Source organism: Rhopilema esculentum, chromosome 10 (genome assembly GCF_057945365.1).
Source record: "Rhopilema esculentum isolate cy_ngs chromosome 10, ASM5794536v1, whole genome shotgun sequence".
Classification (NCBI taxonomy): Eukaryota; Metazoa; Cnidaria; class Scyphozoa; order Rhizostomeae; family Rhizostomatidae; genus Rhopilema; species Rhopilema esculentum.
In genome coordinates this window covers 4310219-4329100 of record NC_142824.1, presented here as the reverse complement: position 1 = coordinate 4329100, position 18882 = coordinate 4310219, and the positions used below count along the sequence as shown (strand labels likewise).

The 18882-nt window shown below is 36.4% G+C and overlaps 2 protein-coding genes across 4 annotated transcripts; both read left to right on the top strand.

Moving 5' to 3' along the window:
* The first annotated feature begins 857 nt into the window (after positions 1-857).
* On the top strand, positions 858-2767 carry LOC135685445 (uncharacterized). Its single transcript, XM_065201390.2, has one exon. It carries the CDS (start codon positions 1582-1584, stop codon positions 2575-2577), a length of 996 nt encoding a protein of 331 aa, XP_065057462.1. The 5' UTR covers positions 858-1581; the 3' UTR covers positions 2578-2767.
* Positions 2768-7524: 4757 nt separating this feature from the next.
* Positions 7525-18613, top strand: LOC135685430 (uncharacterized). Of its 3 annotated transcripts, none has more exons than XM_065201372.2 (12): positions 7525-7853; positions 8248-8480; positions 9120-9146; positions 9914-9975; positions 10778-11183; positions 11691-11953; positions 12892-13271; positions 13801-14060; positions 14720-15355; positions 15739-16172; positions 16317-16452; positions 17051-18613. In XM_065201372.2, the coding sequence occupies exons 2-12, from the start codon at positions 8385-8387 to the stop codon at positions 17579-17581; spliced, it is 3231 nt and encodes a 1076-aa protein (XP_065057444.2). In that variant the 5' UTR covers positions 7525-7853; positions 8248-8384; the 3' UTR covers positions 17582-18613. The 3 variants fall into 3 exon arrangements, with proteins under 3 accessions (XP_065057444.2, XP_088966704.1, XP_065057451.2); XM_089110578.1 differs by having other exon boundaries at positions 7525-7864; XM_065201379.2 differs by lacking the exon at positions 9120-9146 and having other exon boundaries at positions 7529-7853; positions 17051-18612.
* The last annotated feature ends 269 nt before the right edge of the window (positions 18614-18882 follow it).

The window sequence follows — 18882 nt, the reverse complement described above, 5'->3', positions numbered from 1 at the left end:
TTTCAGTGTGCCCATAGAAACATTTGTAAGTGCGTTGCTAAAAGGAGTAACCATAACATTAGCCTGGTGAATCAAATATGTAGCTATATTACAAGCAATATTTTGATTGAGGAGCTATCCCCTCTGGAAACGTTAATTAGTGTTTTCTTGTATTTGACAATTTTTCTATTCAAAAGAACTTTAACTGCAAAATAAGTAAAAGAAACGATTAAAAAACGACTTTTTGGTTGTATAAATCAATCTTCATTGCCGGTTTTTGCTTCTGGCGTTGTTGTTTTGAAATGTAAATGAATCTAAATCCACTAGATTAACGCTAAACACGTGCTTCATGGCTTTCTGAGTGAAAAACCTTCTAGCCTGCTTTTTATTTATTGTTGTGGTTGCGTTTTATCAGTGGCCTACTATCTTTAAGTAGCATGGCTTCAAAACTGGAGTTACGGGGGAGAAAGTTTAAAGCTCGTACATTAGGCCAGATGTTCTCGAGACACTTTTTATTTTACTGATGAAAAGTGATTCAGTAAGATATGTTACCATCTTTCCGTGCTATTTTCTATTTTATTTGCGCCAGAGACTTATTTGGCAAATTCCTAATATTCTTAAAGCTTTTATGAACAAAAATCAACCACGCACACGCGGTAATCTTGAACATCGCCATGTACTATGGAGCTATTGTCACTTCTTACAGGGATGCATTTTATAAGAAACCGAATCCAATTTCCTCACATTGCAAGGCAACTTTAAAACTATATAGTATGAGAGTAGGCAGCAAGACAAAAAGTACTTTACTTCAGTCAAATTGTCAATCCATATACGAATTGAGGAAATAACCTCCTTGTCTTTTAATAGAAACTTTTGGAATAGTTTTTTTCACCTGAAAAGTTGCTTTGTTGTTTAAATTCCCTTTTGCTATAGATTAGTTGGCGGTTTGAAGACCATTTCAAAACAAGAAAAAAAATTGAAAAGAAAATTCAGAAAAGGAATACAAAAATCTGGAGAAACCGTAAGTGTTAAAATCAAAATTAAAATTTAAAAAAACAATGACAGCGGGGCTTAAACCTGCTATCTTATCATGTAATGAATCTCCGAAAAAAACTGAAATACAAAGTTTCACCTGCAAAAAACAGATAACAAATTAAAACATCACACATCCACCTGTTCAAAAATGTGGGTAATATACTAATGTCCTATTGTTTGAAGATCTTTGAGACGACAATCTGAAAAGCCTCTGAGGGCCTGTTTTGAAACAGTGGCCCCCGTGTATCATTACACTTGGTAAACATGTGTAACGTGCAACAAAAGGCTCGTCCCTATTTGGGAATGTAAAGCCCCCGTTATCGTGCCTGAATCGTACTCGAAACGTGCTCATGTAAAGTACCTGTGACTTCTTTATACGGAGTTTGTAGAAGCTCACAATTCTGTCACCTGCTCCACTGACCATTTGAATGTCCACGCAAAAACAAGGCCTGCCAAGTTCACCTTGTATCAACCACGTTGCCAGAAGCCATGACGAGCAGAATAAAATCAAGTGCATCTTTTTAGAACGTGCTTTTATTCGCCCGAACGGCAGTTTATCAAGTAAAAATGGGGGAAGCAAAGCAATGTGGAATCACTCACAATGTTCCAGCTTTATCGTTCTTTACAGCCGGGACCACTGCATGTTTGATGGTAGTCACTGTTATACTGAACGCCGTGATACTGTTTACAATTCTGAAAAGCAAAGGGAGTAGCTTTAAGCCAATGTTTTTTAAGGCAATTTTCAACATCGCTCTTTCAGACCTTTTTACTGGCTTGGTCGTTGATTCTTTGTCTTTCAATTATGTCCTCAAAGAAGGACTTGGCCTACCTCTATCTGGAACGGAGAAGAAGTTGTCTCATATTACATTCTTTATATTCAGTGGCGTGGCTGTAATAACAGTAGGTTTGTTAAGCGTAGAAAGACTTTGGGCATTGATCAAACCTTTCAATCATCTTAAACACAAGAAAACATGGCATACAGCTTTGATTGCAGCCAGCACTTGGATTTTATCAATTGCACTCAGCATGAGCTACTTTAAGGTCGGCTTTATTCAGTGCTTAGTAGTTTTCTCGTGTACGACAGTCGTTTTCTCGTTCATCCTTATGGTCATAATGCTAGCAGTTTACCACAGGCGAATGATTCTCAACGGAAAAAGACGCGGAAGGTACTCAGTTACTAGAAGTGATAGCAACTGCAAGTCTCTTAAAAGATTGAGTGGAAAGAATGGTTTAAGCCAAGCAGGGGAACGTAGAGTAACGAAAACCTTGCTGCTCATGTTGGTTGTTTTTCTGATAAGTTACCTTCCAACTGTTCTCATGATTGTTTACATGAATAACTGCACGGATTGTAACTGCTTACTCATCCACGCAATGAGAGACCTGACCTACTTATTTGTAGTAGCCGGAGCAATGCTAAGGCCAATAAACTACATCCTACGTTTGCGTGTTCTAAGAAGAGCTATCAGAAGGACAGTCAAGAATATGTGCGGAAAAAACACCGAGGACAACCCCAAAATCAGCGAGGTTTCTATCAAACTCCGAAGCTCGACTGAGAAGCAGTAGTTCTATCGTCGTATGAATGGTTTCATTCATGAAAAAAAGAAAACAAAGGGCGGGGCAGTTCTACAAACCTTTAAAAGTGTAAATATAGATCTATATAAGAAGTTGTTATTGTTGGAGTTAACAGCTCGTAAATAGTTAATTATAACGCAGTCATGTTTAATTTATTGAGTTCAGTCATATACTTGTTGAATTGTGTCTGTCATTGGCTGTTGATACTATAACATTCATTCATTGGCTAATCATAAATGGAATGGAGGCCAAGGTAATGCTATCGAGGCATGAACATTACAGTGGCCCATGGCATAAAATATAAAGTGCTGCTTGTTTATGTTTCTCTACTGTATTTAAACTCGCTGCTTTTTCTATGAGCCAGTAAGACTACTTCCATCGTTTGTTCCAATAACTCTCTTTGACGAACTTACGTCACCCTTCTAACTAAAAGATTGTGTACCGTTCCAGCTAGTAAACAGTAGCCTGCGTCCCTAGTACTCAGTGGAACGCCCAATATTTCGTTACACACAGCAACGTTTTTAAGGATTTTAACAAGATTGTGCAAAAACATTGTATTCATGCATCGAGGACACATAATCTTTGTTTTTATCTATGACATATCTAAGGGGGTATCAGGTATCCATGCTGAATCACGCAATCACGCGTAAAATAATTGCAAATCACACTTTCACGGTACTAGAAATTTAATTTCAAGATCACGCCCCCTAGAAGCTCTCTGAATTTTAAATAACTATCAACTAGGAGTAATTTCTTGTTGGCAGACCCATCAGCATTGGAATATCTGCATACATTCATTTAAGAAACGAGTACCAGACAGTCAGAAAAAATTAAAAAACTTCAGTACTCGAAGAAAAATAATTAAGAAACTATTAAATCGTGATAAAACTGAGAACAGCGAAATTTTGTAAAATCCAGAACATGATTGCCCTCATGGTCTAGAACTTAAGACACAACGGATAAAAATATACTTCCCACGTTTAAATACAGCGTCAGAACCTAAGCGAATCTCTTGACGTGAAAAAAGGTCACGAACATTTCATAACATCATTCATGACATCATAATCAGCAAACTCTAAAGAAACAGCGAGCATTTAAATTTCCAGAACATTAAGAGACTGGAGTACTCAACATCGACCTTTGTTTATTATAAAAAAATGAGTGTAATAGAGACATTTATCTTGTTTGGTACCGAAAATCAAGACTTTTTGCTTGTAAAAACGACACTCTACTTCGAAATTTGTTTGCAGCAGTCATTTTCACGCAAACACGTCATGAGTAATGCTGATTTACGGGTCACGCGCGAGGTCTTTTACCGCATTCACGCAAAATAAAAATTTGTTTTACGAATTCACGCATCGAAAATACGCCGATCACGCAATGACGCCAAAATACCTGGTACCTCCACTTAAAGGGGTTGATTCTATATATATAAGTTGATTCTATATAAGTTGGTTAAAGAAGTAGCTTTTTGCGTTGTAGTTAGATTATTCCGGGATCCATCGGAGCACAGGCCCCAGACCTTTCGCCTCTCCTAATCCCAATCCCCTCCCTCAATCCTCCTGCAAGAAACCTTTTTTGGTTGACTGCTTAGAGTTTTCACGATTTTTGCTCAGGAAGTTTTTATCAGAGACATGCGCCCCCTCGTAAAAATTTAGAGGGATTGTTTTTTGGGGGCTGGGATCAGCAGCTCCTTTTAAAAAGCCGATGGATGTTTGGTTGTACAAATGCACTACTTGACGATGTCACCTGACCCTGTATAATCCTATTGATTTCCTCATGAATAAGCAATTTCTACCAGCCTGTTAGTGTCGGTAAGTTGTTTTAATGTCTTCATATACATAGCAGTGAATCTTAAATGAAAATGCAACTATAAACGGTGTGGCCACGGGTGTGGTCTTTTGTGTGGCTTCTAGAGGTCGCCAACAGCAGTCCCGTTCCTGTGGGCCCTCGTGCAACACAGTCTTCATGAAATCCTTCAGAGTTTCTGTTTCTGATGAAATGAAGTTGTTTGCATTCAAAAACTGACATTATCTTCAGAAGACTGATCAAATCACCCTTGAAAGACATTCTCCATGTTTAAAAGAATGCACGCTCGCAAGGTGCCCTTTCGATTTGGCATTTTTCCATTACTGTCGAAATTTACCTGTAAATAGAACGTGGACGAAGCATGACATTCTTATCTTTAAAGCAGTTTCCATTCATGTTTCCACGTAGGCTTGAGTGTCAAAAGTAGAACGGTGTAGTCAATTTGTCCCCAAAACACCATATTTTCTTTAGGGAAGAAACGTTAGAAAACTCTTATGCGCGAGTTTCTACATTATAGTCTTATTTTGGTATAAGAGGTTCCTCTGCGAAGCGAGTTTCTTAACAAGAAAACCTGATATGTCCTTATCTACAACACCCTGTCGCTAAAGAGCTCCTTTATGCATTTTTTGGGGAGTTGGTAAAGAATAACCACAACACTTGTTGCAGCAACCTCCTTTAGACAGGGAAATACCTGCAAAAAACTAACAAACTGACTAAACTCACTTTTCACTTCGGAATCATACATTTCAATGGCTGAAGTTCGGCTAAGTCCATTTGTCTGGGAAGAAATTAAAGAGCACGGAGGTTACAGATTAAAAAAAGAATGGAAAAATATCAATATTTTGATAACACAGTATCAATTGCTTCTTAACTTTTGACTAAGATAGAAACATCATATCTAAAGTTTTTAAACTGTGGGTCTAGAATTTGCTTTAAAATGTGGGGGTATCAGGTATAACAGGCGCGGATCAAGACCGGTTGCACAGGTTTCAGAAAACCGGTCAAATTCTCAGTTTAATTTTTACCTAAAATTACAATTGCCACATTGCTGCTTTTGTCCCAGGCTAAATGTCCTCTGTTTACATACTGAATTGAAGCCCCACACAATTCTTAAATTTCTTAACGACAGCTCTCCATTTTTGCAAAGATTGCAAAGAGTTTTCTAATTCATATTTCATCCCAAAGTATCCGAGGAATTCAAAATCGAAGAAATCAGTGGCCACTTGAAGTTACAGTTTGGAGTATGCTATCTATGCTCCAGTTTCCCTTATGCGAAAAAAACCGGTGGCTAAAATGCATACTCAAAATCGATATCCATAGTGCAAAAGTGTGGACGCTCAGTTATCATATGTCGCAACCTGACACAAAATGGAATATGGATGCAAATGAGAATCTGAGGTCTTGAACTGAAACAAATTACAATTTACTAACCTCATGAATTTTTACTACCAGTGCACATTTTTGTTAATGGTATACATGGGGCACTGTATGATAATGGTACGTGGGCGGCGCCAGAGGGGGGGCTGGGAGGCTTCAGTCCCCCTTTTTTTGCAAAAAATCTATTTGAAGAAAACAAAAAGAACAAAAGAAAAGGAAAGTGCGACAAATCCTGTTATTGCTCAATTTCCAATAAGGTCTATGGGGCCTTATCAATCAAACGTACTAGAAGCATGCCTAAGAAATAGCAAAATGTTTTAAAGTATTGCAAGGAAATCACTGCAAGAGATATTCTGAAATGTATTTTTAGCTTATCTAAAGGGTGGGGGGAGGAAAGCTTCGCTCGCAGGAAAGCCTCTTCTTTCAGATACATCTAGAGCCTCTGACAGCTTATCGCCAGCCCATCCAATGTGCCGTTAGCATAACGATTGCCCCATAAAATCATAGGCATAAAATATTGTGAAGCATTTTAGTGCAATTTTCAAATAACGGTTTTTTAGTCTAATAAAGCTATCACTTTGAATTTATTGGCGCCGCCCCCGTGGTACATAAATATTGCTAAAAGGTGCACTGGTAATGAAAATTCAGAGATAGCACCCCAAAACCGGTCAAAATTTTGGCTAGATCCGCGCCTGTATAAAATAGAAGTGCATAAAAGATAGAAAACCATTTTTACAATGAAGAAAGTGAACTGCTTTAGGAAATTCTACAAAACTCTCTTTTATACATCGACAAAACTCTTGGCACTATTGTATTTAAAACTGCATGCCCATCTCGATCAACATTGACATTACTATTAGCTTGCAGATGTCCAAAAACCCAGTATACCCCTGAGTTAACAACAAATATTGATTTGTTGCTCTCGTTCTCTGTAGACAACAAATAAATCAATCTCTACATAGACACAACCAAATGCTTATTTTTTTTCTGTACACATTCTTCTGACCTACTGAAAAAATTTCACTGAGCTTGCAAATGAGGCAGAGGAGTGTAGTTTTCAATAATGCCTTCTCAAACTGACAAGACTTGTAGCAATTTATGAAGAATCAAGTGCTCTTGAAAAAACGAAATGGTTTCAGATTTACACGTCGTACATTTGGCTGTCCAAAGCAGTGGCGAACTAAGGGGGCGGAACTAGGGGCAGTTGCCCCTCCCTCACCGAGTTGAAGCAAGTCTAGCGCCCCTTTTGGAAATTTTGCGCCCCTTTTGAAAAATGGAAAGTAGGTGAAAAAGCAAGGGGCAAATCACTCATAGAAAATCTCGTACACCTTTTGTGAAAATCCTATTGTTTTATCTGAAAATCCCTAGAAATCCTTTTGTTTTAGGGAAAATCTCGTATGTTATTTGCAATAGTGAATCGCCCCTCGTGAAAACGTTTCTGAGACTTCTAGCTTAATTTACTTCAAAGATTTCCTCAATGTATACAACATTATTGTGAAAAATTTTCTTACAAAGTGAATACAGCGCACACTCATCATCAATTTCTAAAAATTTTCAGCGCCCTGACTAGCAACTACCCCTCCTTCAATATTTTTCTGGATCCGCCGCTGGTCCAAAGTAAGAATAGATTTCATTTATGTTTCACCTCGCCAAAAAGTGCCATAACCCTATCCCCCTCAACTTAACCCCAACCCTGAACCTGAGCCGTGCCCTGATCCTTACCCTAACCCTAACCCTAATGATAACCCTAACCCCCCTTTGGCTTGTAGCCTCTGTGTTCACCTGTGGTGTCCATCAGAGAGAATGGGGCTTCCTCGGCATTGACATCCCCTTCGGGAATAATTAGAAGGGAGATTTGGCGCTTTTATTTGAACACAGGATTTGCAAATTTGTGAAAGATGAATGAAATGGTTTCACTGGGCGAATTACCTGCTACCATAACAAAGGAACTATTTTGATTCCTGATCCTGCTTGTTTCGGGAGATTCAAAGAGGATGAAATCCAACAGAAAGCTTGAATAAAATTCTCTGTTATGATGTAGGCAAGTCGAGCTGGCTCACTGGCCTTGAATAAAATAGGAGGTAAACCGACGGTTTGTTTGACCTACTTTAATCAAATTGTGATATCACATTCCTCTATAATTTGTGTAGTTTGTTGTACCTGCTGCCTAAAAATGATACAGGATCATAAGTTTAAGTGATGAAATGTCAAACTTTGAGTTTAGATATCGCCATATCATTTCAAAACATTGTTCATTGTATGCGTTTTCCAAGAAGATCAATCATGGTGCATTCTATTATGCGATAAGTTTCTGAGCTCGAGCATGAAGATAAAACGTTGGTTTAGATAACAATACAGTTGACACACATTCGTTAATGAATAAACACATAGAAAGCATTCAAAAAAATTTGAATGTCTTTGCCCGTAAAATAGAAGATATAATCTGATAACAAAAGGGATATTGTTTGTCTCAAGGTCTTAGTCAATGGGAGATATCTTCCGTTGAACTCTTTGCTGGAAGTTGAAAACGATTCAAGCACACTACTTCTACACATGTCCATATTTGAAAACATTTGACAAGACCACAGTTATCTGTGACAAGAAGCTGCAAAATGACCGGGGAGCCGAGTGACATTGATGAGGGCTGGAAAACCTTTTCAAAAAGAGACGAAAATGGATCAAATTGGCCATGGAAACAAAACAGCAAGGTAATTATGTCTGGCAGTTGACTTAATCAGATTCTACAAAATCTTCCTAGACTTCAAATCCTTATTAGACATCAGTCCTATAGACACAAAGAGTTTAAATATAGGAAGATAAGACTCCATATAGAGTATAAGGCATTTGAAACTCGACTATATAACAAATATTTGTTTGAATCTTGCAGTAGCCAAATACATTGAATGTGATGTTTTAGCTAATGGAATTCAAAGTCAACATTGTCTTCTGAGAAAATCAAACATTAGGATAATGCAAAACTAAGTTTGCTCTCAGAACTATGTCAAAGTTTAGACACATGCATTGTATTTCAGCCATAGGACTATGCTAGTTTCCATCATACAATTATTTTGTTTTGCCAAAGGGTATATAATTATATCACGCAAACGCAATGAAATGTTGTGATTTATATGATAGTAATTGTCTATAGTTTATTGTCAGAAATAAAATTTGATCAAATCACAACCCTTGCTTCATGTAAAATCAAAGTTTATAAATCAACAAAGTACATAAATAATTTTATATTGAGAAGTAAATAATCTATTAAGTTTGTATTTTTATACACATTTAAAATGTGTATTACAATTAAATTTGAATTTTTAAATATATGTACATTGATTCTTTCACAGATTGACTGTCTCATTGATGAGGTAGAGGTAATAAATCTAAATATTGTATAAAATCAAAGTAACTTTCTAGCTTTTAAGTTAGGTTTGCAGAATTTAAAAATACCTCATTTCAATGGAATTATAATATCAAGTTGTAAGTAGTTAAAGCTGGAAACAATATTTGATAAACATTTTCAAAGATTTGAAATCAGAGTTGAAAATTCTAAACTTTGTAGCATTAGGATTCAGCTAATTATACAGGATTAATTTGTTTGGGTGGTTGAGGATACACTATCAAAACAAAGAATGTGATGAATGATTGATTTATGCTATTTTTCAAAAGTTTCTAATAATGGGAGGCTGGAGAGCGGATTCCACAAAATTTGTCACATAAATAAACCTCATCAGGCATTTACTTTTAAATATATTTAATTTTTCTAAAAACTCAATTAACAAGGTCCAAATGGTTTCCAACTCTTCTGCCAGACTTGCACTCGGTTCTGCCTCCTCTTTAAAACTGAACAAATCATGTGATGCTCTTGATCAATTTATTATACTGTAAAAGCAAGTCAGCAGTTGCTGCTATTAAAACTGACCTAGCAACATAAAATGCATCCATAATGGTGTTTAAAAATATGACTCTGTTAACACAGCAAATTTTAAGATATAAAGATCATCTTAAAACCTGAGTGAGTCTTCTTCCTAATTTTCAATTAAATAAAAACAAATATATTAAGTCTTTTAATGCATGTGCACATATCACACAATTTTGCAACTCTTGAGCCAAATTTAAATCATAATCTTTCCAATTCCAGGAAAACTGCTCTCAGATAGATGCTGAATTGCAAAAAACAAGAAAAAAGTTAGAAGAATTAAGGTGAGACATTTGCACCATTAATGAAATCTTCTTGAATCTTCCATAATGCTCTAATTTTGCAAAAATACATGAGGAATTTATACTTTTGGACACCTTTGACAGAAAACTTGCAAAAATTAATAGATAGGTTGATATTTGAGGTATGGCCGGTATATAAATTTGGCATGTAAATTCAAATGCTATTCAATTTGCAAAGGAATTCAGCTTTTTCAAGGTGTCACAGGGTTAAGATGGTGGTAGATGGTACTTGATAAAAGTCAATCATTAAACAAGTTCTACTTACTTTTATTGTTTTGGGGGTATCTTTTATGAAAAGGCCATATTCTTTAAATAGCACACCTACACCCCTGGCTGTATCAAGGGACAGAAATGCAAGGAATATCTGATAGAAAATACAAGTTATTTATATGTGTTGTAATCCCCATTTTATATCCCTTGAAACAATCTATAAATTACTCAATTCATAGATAGTCAAAACATAAAACAAACAAAGCAGAGTAGCATTTCTTGCAGCTGTTTTAAAAAGAACTCGCCCTTTACATCCTTGTTTGTCTGTAATATGTATTTTCGCTTTGTTTGGGCTCCTTTTGTTGGGTCTATCTGAAAAGGCAAAGTTAGAATCTTGTTCAAATTAGGGTGCTTATGCTGCCTACACTGGGCTACTTAAACTGGAACTCTCGTGAATTTTATAAGACACGACAGGAATTGTTTAGGGTAATCAATGTCTTATGAAGTGCTGGGGTAAGTTTGAGCCTACAGAGAGCTAAAACTTATATTCTCAAACTTATATTTCTGTTTACAGAGTTCTTAGATACGAGGAAGCACACGAACTTAAGAAGAGGATAGAAGAACTCGAAAATGAGATAACAAGGAAAGAAAAAAATTACGAAGAATATAAACTGCAAGTCAAGATACACGAAGAGGCACGAGATAAACTTCGTGTTGAACTTAATGATGCTAACCAAAAAGTAAAGGAGTCTGATAATTTGTCGAGTCTTGCTCGTAAAGAATTGAATGAATTACAAGCACGGCTCAGCGATGAGACCTTAGAACGGGTTTCATTGTCAAAGCAGTATGATGAATTAAGAGAGCAGTTTGCAGCTAGTGAAAAGGAAAAGCTAGAGCTCCAGTTGAAAGTCAGTGCAAGCGAAGATCTAATTTTTAAATCGGACACTATGAAGGAGACACTGCAGCATGATCTTTTCGAGGTAGATTGTTTTTCTCTGTTTGTTTTTTAAGAAGCCAGCAAAGAGGGTTTTCCTAAACGTGTCTCGGGCAAGTTTATAGTAAAATATGGTTTATGAACATTTTTTGTTTTCTACCAAAGGATTTTCCCAATCTCGTTTTTTCATCAGTATTTTTTTAATATTTTTCATGTTTTGATCACGCTCAGCCTTTCTGTAGAAAAATCGTTGGCTTTTTCCTAATTTACTTTTTTTCCCTAATTACTCGTTGTCTCAAATTATTAAAGCTTTTATTGCATAGGACGATGTGTACACAGGCGTGCATCACCTTATAATTCTTTATTTAATAGTTCGGCCAATAGACCGAATTTGGCCAATAATGTCCTTTTTAGCTTTCATTATAAAATATTACTGCATATAATAAGCAACCTTTTTTGTGTCATTTGGCGATGCAGAACCTGCTAATGATCATTATGTTGGCAAATCATCCTATTCAAATATTTTGCAATGAATTTCTGGTGCTTCACACAGGTCAAAGATATGTTGAATGAATCAGAACAGAGCAAGATTAAGCTTGAAAAAGAGCTGGGAGAATACGAGAAGCAAGTGAAGAACCTGACAGCAGAAGCTAATCAACAGCGGAAGAACAACTTAATGGTAAAGGAAAAGGCCGCAAAAGATGAGAGTGTGAATTCTGAGCTTAGAAAAGAGCTATTTGAGTTAAAACAGACCATATCTCAGTTGATGTCTGATAGAGAGCAATTAAAATCTGATGTTGGCAGAGAAATGAGAAGGTTCGTATTTGCTTCTGCAGGGAATGTATTCATTCTGTTTCTTTGCCGAGATTAAAACTTTTTCTTATTAGAGCATATTGGCAGAAAGCTATTGAATCCATTGTTTCTGAAGTCAATCAAACAAGACCTGCAGCTTTTGTTTTCAAGAAATTGCAGCACATAGCCTCTTAATAATGATTTGGATCTAATACCCTGTTTTGATTGTAACCTCAACATTTCGGTTGTAATGCGGTTTCTATCGCTCAGCTGTTTGGTACCCGCATTTCACTTCACCTCTGAATGAAATCGAACAGGGGAATTGATTACCACGTCTCCTTTTTGCTATGGGATTGAATCCTAGAAATGCTCTGTTCGAACCAGAAGTTGAAGCTGATAAACAAAATTGGTATATTGTTAAGTCATATGATCAAGTTGATGATCCGATTTTGCTGTGAGTAGTTTCTGCAATATCATAATCAAAATTCAATGTAAATAAGTTAGGTAAACAAGTAAGTTCTAGAAGTGCATGATCGTTGATTTTATCGTTTATAAGTCACTGAAATGCGGGAAATTAGTCAATTCACACATATAATGACGCTATCAATGAAATTATACCAATGAACCAAAATAATCCTTGCATCCTTTTTTCCACTGCTTCTTGAAATGTGCTCACTTGCATGGTTACATATGCAATGCCTTTGTAATATTTTGACATAGAGGTTGGTTATATTTAGCGTTTCTTATTGCCCTAATCTTTGAGCATATCAACTATTACCGTTTATTTATCAAAACTTGCCTATACCGTGTTTTATCTTATTCGCAGTTCTTGTAAAGGCATGCATTACGCAACATAACATCAGGCCTAATAAAGCAGAAACATTTATGAAAACGTATATAAAATCTTTATATGCCGTTAGATGTATATTCTGACTGAGTATTGTACATATGTTTCCATATAGAGCAAAGCAGATGGAAAGCGAAACACATATGCTGGAGAACCAACTTCGGCAGGACATTGATGTGCTGTCGAGCTCAGAGACCAAACTGAGACAACGTTGTAGTGAACTTGAGAGTCTGCTTGGGAGTGAGGCCGGTGAGAAAGATGAATATGCCATTAAAGTTAGAAGTCTGGAAACGAGAATGAAAGCAGTGGAAAGCCAGTTAGCTCAAACTGAAGATGAGAAAATGGATTTAGAACTGCAGTTGAGCATGATATCAAAGGCCATAAAAAAGTCATTTGGAGTAAACATACCTGGAAATACTAAAAGGATGAATAATGCTAAATCAAGCAGCCCAGTGAAAGAATGGCTTGAGAAGGATGTAGAATCTGGTTATCATGGTATGTCATAATTTCATAATGATTCCGAGGGATCTTTGAAACAATTGTTTTGATTAAATTGTTCTAAAAATTTATTTGTTTTCCACTTGATTACCAAACAAAATTTTTAGTGGGTTTTGGCGGTAGAATATTTCCTTCCCTTTTCTTCTAGCTTGTCTGTGTTTCTTTCCTGTCTATTGTTTGTTGCCTTAAGGTGAAAACCTATCAACATTTGACGATACCACTTAGGCGATACCACTCAGACCATTATTATTTGGCCAATAGCTAACTGACAGATGGCTTAGGCCAGTCTCAGCATCTGTTGATTCACTTCAAAGTCTGTACCATGAATAAGAAGAGACAAATACCTCTGTGAGCTGGTAGTGGATATAATTTTGATCAAACTGCACTTGTGTTTTCGTATATACCCATAGTTCCTCAGGTCATCGATATGACGGGCTGTTTTTACATAATTTCTTTGGATATGATGGAATTTTGCTAACAATATTTATTCTTGAAGCTACTAAGCTAATCCGTGAATCATTTCTAGATGATTTGAAAATTGACCCAAGTCACATAGAAAAGCAGCTTCGTGATTTGGCCCAGAGGTTCTCTGAAAGTGAAGTTGAGAAGGAAGAAATTCAAAACAAGTTAAAGTCAGCAGAACTTAGGATAGGAGAATTGGAAAATGAAGTTAGATCTTTTCAAAATCAATTCAAAGAAGAAGAACGAGCATTGCAAGCCAGCGAACGGGCTAAAGAACACATGGAAGTTCAATTTGATAGAACCAAAGAAACCATTTCATTACTTGTAAGTTTCTTGTTTACTAATGAAGAAAGTATTTACTCGGTTTCACGCAGAGAGGCTCTATATTTATGATGAAACTTTGCTATGAAACACTTGATTTGAAAATTATACCAGATGATGAATTTTAATCTTAGGCAAGCGATGAATTCACCTGGTCAATGAATTTGAACCTTAGTTACACACATTTCGATGTTATCCGAATCTGTCCGTAAAATAATGCGTTTTTTTATCATTTCGATCTATCTGTTTTGGATTACAAAATGTGGTGTAAAGGATACTTTAGAATCTACATGCCTTAATATTATTAATATGCTTATTACATTGATATGCAATTTTTTTTGACTTTATAAGTAAGGGATACAGAGATGTCGCAATTAAATTGTACAATATGAATTCCGATATGCCAAAGATACAGAAAAAGAAACTACGAGTTGTTTGATGTCATTGATCTAGGTAAAGTTTTGACTGGGTCATAAAGTAAATCTCGAAGTCTAAGTCTTAATCTCTATGTTGAAGATTATTTTTCATTAGCGCTGAAAGTCTTGATACAAAGTAAAACACTCGATCTATCTCGGTATACTTCTTTGCCTGTTTCTGTCTTTATAATTATCAAAATACTGTTAATCCCTTCGTCTTTATGAATATCAGAATACTTTTTTCAGGAAAGGGACCTGAGCAGAAAAGATCTGGAATGGAAGGAGCTAGTGACAAAGTCTTCTGGTTTGGAAAAACAAATCCATCTTAAGGCAGAGGAGCTGCAAAAGGCTAAAAGTGACATTGAACGCGCTGAGAAGGAAAATACACGATTGAAAGAAGAGAAGAAAGTTTTACGAGCCCAGGTCACCAAGTTTGAAACAAAGCAAGGAAAATCAGAAAGAGCCAGGAGGATGATTGAGGATGAAGCACGTCACCTCCATCAAACTGTCGAAGACTACAGTAATGAAAATACAATTCTTAAAGATCAATTGGACAGTTTTATCGAAGATAATAAAAAATTTGCCCATCGTGTATTAGAGCTAGAACATCAAATTGACGAACTTTTAAACGGTGCAGAAGCTGGTAGGATTGAGAAAGAGCAGCTTGAAGATCATATTCGGTCATTAGAGAACAATATGAAAGGGCAAGACAACACTATACTAGATTTAAGAGATCAACTCAGAAGGCTAACACGAAAGATATCGGATAAGGAAAGCGCATTGCAGGCAATGGAAAAATCTATTGATACGCTTGAGAGCCAGCTTTCGAATTACAAGCGGACATCTGAAGAGCTAATGGATAAAATCGCCTTTACAAAGGAGGTATTGTCTGCTTTACTTGCTACCACAGTCTCAGGGTATTTCGTAATCATTCCAATCTAGATCGTCGTTCATAAAAGTAAGATTATTGGAACTTGGCTTGCGCATCAGTCCATTTTCTTGGGAGATTGATTTGATTTTTGGTTGATTTGGTAATGTGGATTTGTGACAGAATTTACTGGGACAGTTATAGATGCTATCACTGGATATTTTATCCATGCCAAGCGGCCTTTGCACCAGAAATGAAGTTAAAAAGGGATTATATAACATGGGATTTTTTTTATGCCAAATTGTTTCGCTCAAATATTGCCACTAAATTTGGTTGCCACTAAACACAGTTTTTATTATCCATACCATAAATGTGTTAACAATTTTCTTTTGTAAAGGTACATCATTCGGCTGAGCACAAGGCTGTTGAGCTTGAGGAGGAGCTTTCTAGGGTTAACAGGTCATTCAGGGATCAAAACAAAACAGTGGACGAGTTGCTCAACAAGGTAGGCTCACTTCAAAGTGACAAGCGTTTGCTTGAAGAGCGTATCATTAGGGCGGAGGATGAGGCCAAAGTGAGCAAAGTGGCGCTTCAAGCTGTAGAGAAAAGCAATGCCAGGAAAACTGAGGACATTGAAAAGTACAAAAAGAGGCATCAAAAAATGGAATTAGAAATAAGTCGCATGGACGATTTTCTGCAAGGGCTGAGAGATGAGAAGACTTCAGTCGAAAGATCCATGAGAGTTCTTGCTAAAGAAAACGATGAACTGAAAAAAATGGTAAAGCACATGGGAAAGGAAGTCAACGAAGCTCAATCGAAGAAGAAAGTGAGGCACGTAAAGGAATAAATTGTCCTTCTTTAAATGTTGTAGTTTAGACAGAGACTCATCTCTTCTTTTAGCGTTAAGCGCTACTTACTCTCTCACTGCCGTATCGTTGCCTTTCCTTTTTAATTGTATTTATCTTACATTGACAGCAATTTAATTGACCAAAGAATGCAAGAAATTGACATAGCACAAGAAAGGTCAAAAATGGAACAGGCGCTCAAAGAGAAGGACATTCGGAACAAAGAGAGAATACAGCAAGATAGAATGACTCGGCTTGAAGACGAGGTTGAATTTTTTTTACATTTGGTTTCTTTGCAAATCAATAGAACCTTGAAAATCAATAATTTCATTTGATTGCACTAAATTCACAAAATCTTTATTGAGTAGAATATTGAGCATCCGCGAATATATGCTGCAAATCAGCGTATTTAATATCACAATTAAAACATCCTACTGAGTCTTTTAAGTCAGACTGTTTTTGAGAGTCTGTATTATGCATGGCCTAGGCATATATGCGAAAGTATTATATCATACCTTGAAAAAATGGAAGGATAAACGTTTAAGATAAGAGCTTCTCAAATAAATTTTATATTGCCGTGAATAACTGTTTATTGAATTATTTACAAATGCAATGCTGATTGATTAAAGTGTTATAGGCTTGACATAAATTTGAATTCCCTGTCCACGATCATTTGCGATTTTTTCTAGTAATTTTTTTCATGTTTTTGCTAGTTGATAGAGTTTTTACTGCGAGAGAATTTAGATTGCTATGGTCATCTACATCAAATGTAGATGCTTATCAAATGTAAATCAAGCAAAGTTCTGGATAATATTGCATCGAATTTGTTTGCACTCTTTTATGCGTCGTGTGGTATTTTTGTAGGTGGTCAATCTCAGGCACAAGTTACTGATAGAGCAACAGGACCGGCAGCGTTTAGAAGACACTTTCTTAAAACGGGAGGATGAACTTGGCAAACTGAGATACAGCTTTGATCGTTCCCTGAACACTATTACCGGAGATGCTAGAAATTTAAAAACTATTTTAGATGGATCTCTAAACAAACTTGAAAAGCATCTGATGACAGCCCAAGGTGTCGCAGCAACTGATTCGGAAGTGACGTCAGGAGACGAGGTCACCACAGTTCCCCCGTCCAAAGTCCGCTCAAAAGCCAATGCTAATGGAATCCACGTTCCAAGCAAGCTAGACAAGTACTTGCCTTCAACTGGAGGACACGAATGTTCAAAAGCATCCAATGTAGACGATCGCAATACCGATAGAAACAACAGTGTGAAAAAGAAAACCAAATCAAGTTCTCATGCGCAATACAGTCAAAACGAATCACATTCAAAATCCAAAACTAGTGCTTTTTCAAATGGTTCAGCGTTACACCGACCTGTGAGGACAAGGCGTTGATAATTGGTAGTACTTTACATCTTTTTAAAATTCGTTGTGATTTGATCATGATCATTACGATTTTAGTGATCATTAAATAGCAAATTATCGGGTGAACCTTTGTTTAAGAAATTTTGTCATATATGTTGCCACTTTTTGAAACGATAGAAAAAGGATCTGTTAACAACGGGGCTTGGCAATGTTGTTGCCCATTATTCCGTTTTTATGTTTGTTGAAGTTCAGATCCCTTTAAAGAAATTAGAAGATATTAGCCAATCAATGAGCATTTGAGTGGAATCACACTCACTGATTGGTAAATGCTCGATTTAAATATGAATAAGCTTCCAACAAAGGGACTGATCTTTCCCCAGTTAGTTTATTCAATCTTCATGAAGTACTTTCTTGGAACGCCTTTTTAGGTTAATATTACCAGTGATAAGAAATCTTTGTCACATTGTAGTTCCTGTTTTAGTGACAACTGTTTCTGTTTCTGTGGGTATTTTGCCAAACTGTTAAATTTATTGAATATCGTGAATTAAAGCCACGACGTTCGGCTTTCTTGTAACAAAATCTGACCAGTGTGTAACCTAAGGAACTGCCTGGTATTGAGTGGATTGTATAAAATATTCCCTTGTTCTGTGTATACGAATCGAAGACCTGCAACATTCTGTATCTTGTTGTCTTTTATCCCGCTGTTTGTCGATTTGGTAAGCACAATGATTTTTACCACGCTTTCCAAGCGTTTCTAGATCTCTTTTACTTTTTTTCCAACGATGGCTACAGCTAGCTTGGTTTTGACTATTTCGTTTCACACCCTATTCCACTGTAATTGGTCATCAATGTGTATAATAAACGGGGTGTAAGCACATGGCTAAGCTACGGTTGCTTTGAAACAGTTCAATAAGTCTATCATATTTTGAAATTTCAGAGTGCCACGAAAAAGCGAAAACATAAAGCACATGTTGCCATAATAGATAGGAGTCGCGTTTATAGCGCCATGTGACCGTTAGTACGTCTCTTGGCTGTCTGCATGCTTAAACATGCTTTAAACACGGAGCAAAAAGGACAGATAATGACTATGGTTTTGCTTAAAGCAACTAAAGGATCAATTACAAGCAAATTCAATCGTTTCAAATGCAAGCAAAAGTTGCTTTGCCATACAAAGGTTATGCCTAGGCCTATTTTCAAGTTTGCTAGGAAAAGCTCCCATTATTCAATTACCTTTCATTTGATAACTATCCTTAGGTATTGCTTTTGTGGTAAAAAAAAGTTCATTGCCAGTTTTGAATGAAAGAAAGAAAGAAAGAAAGAAAGAAAGAAAG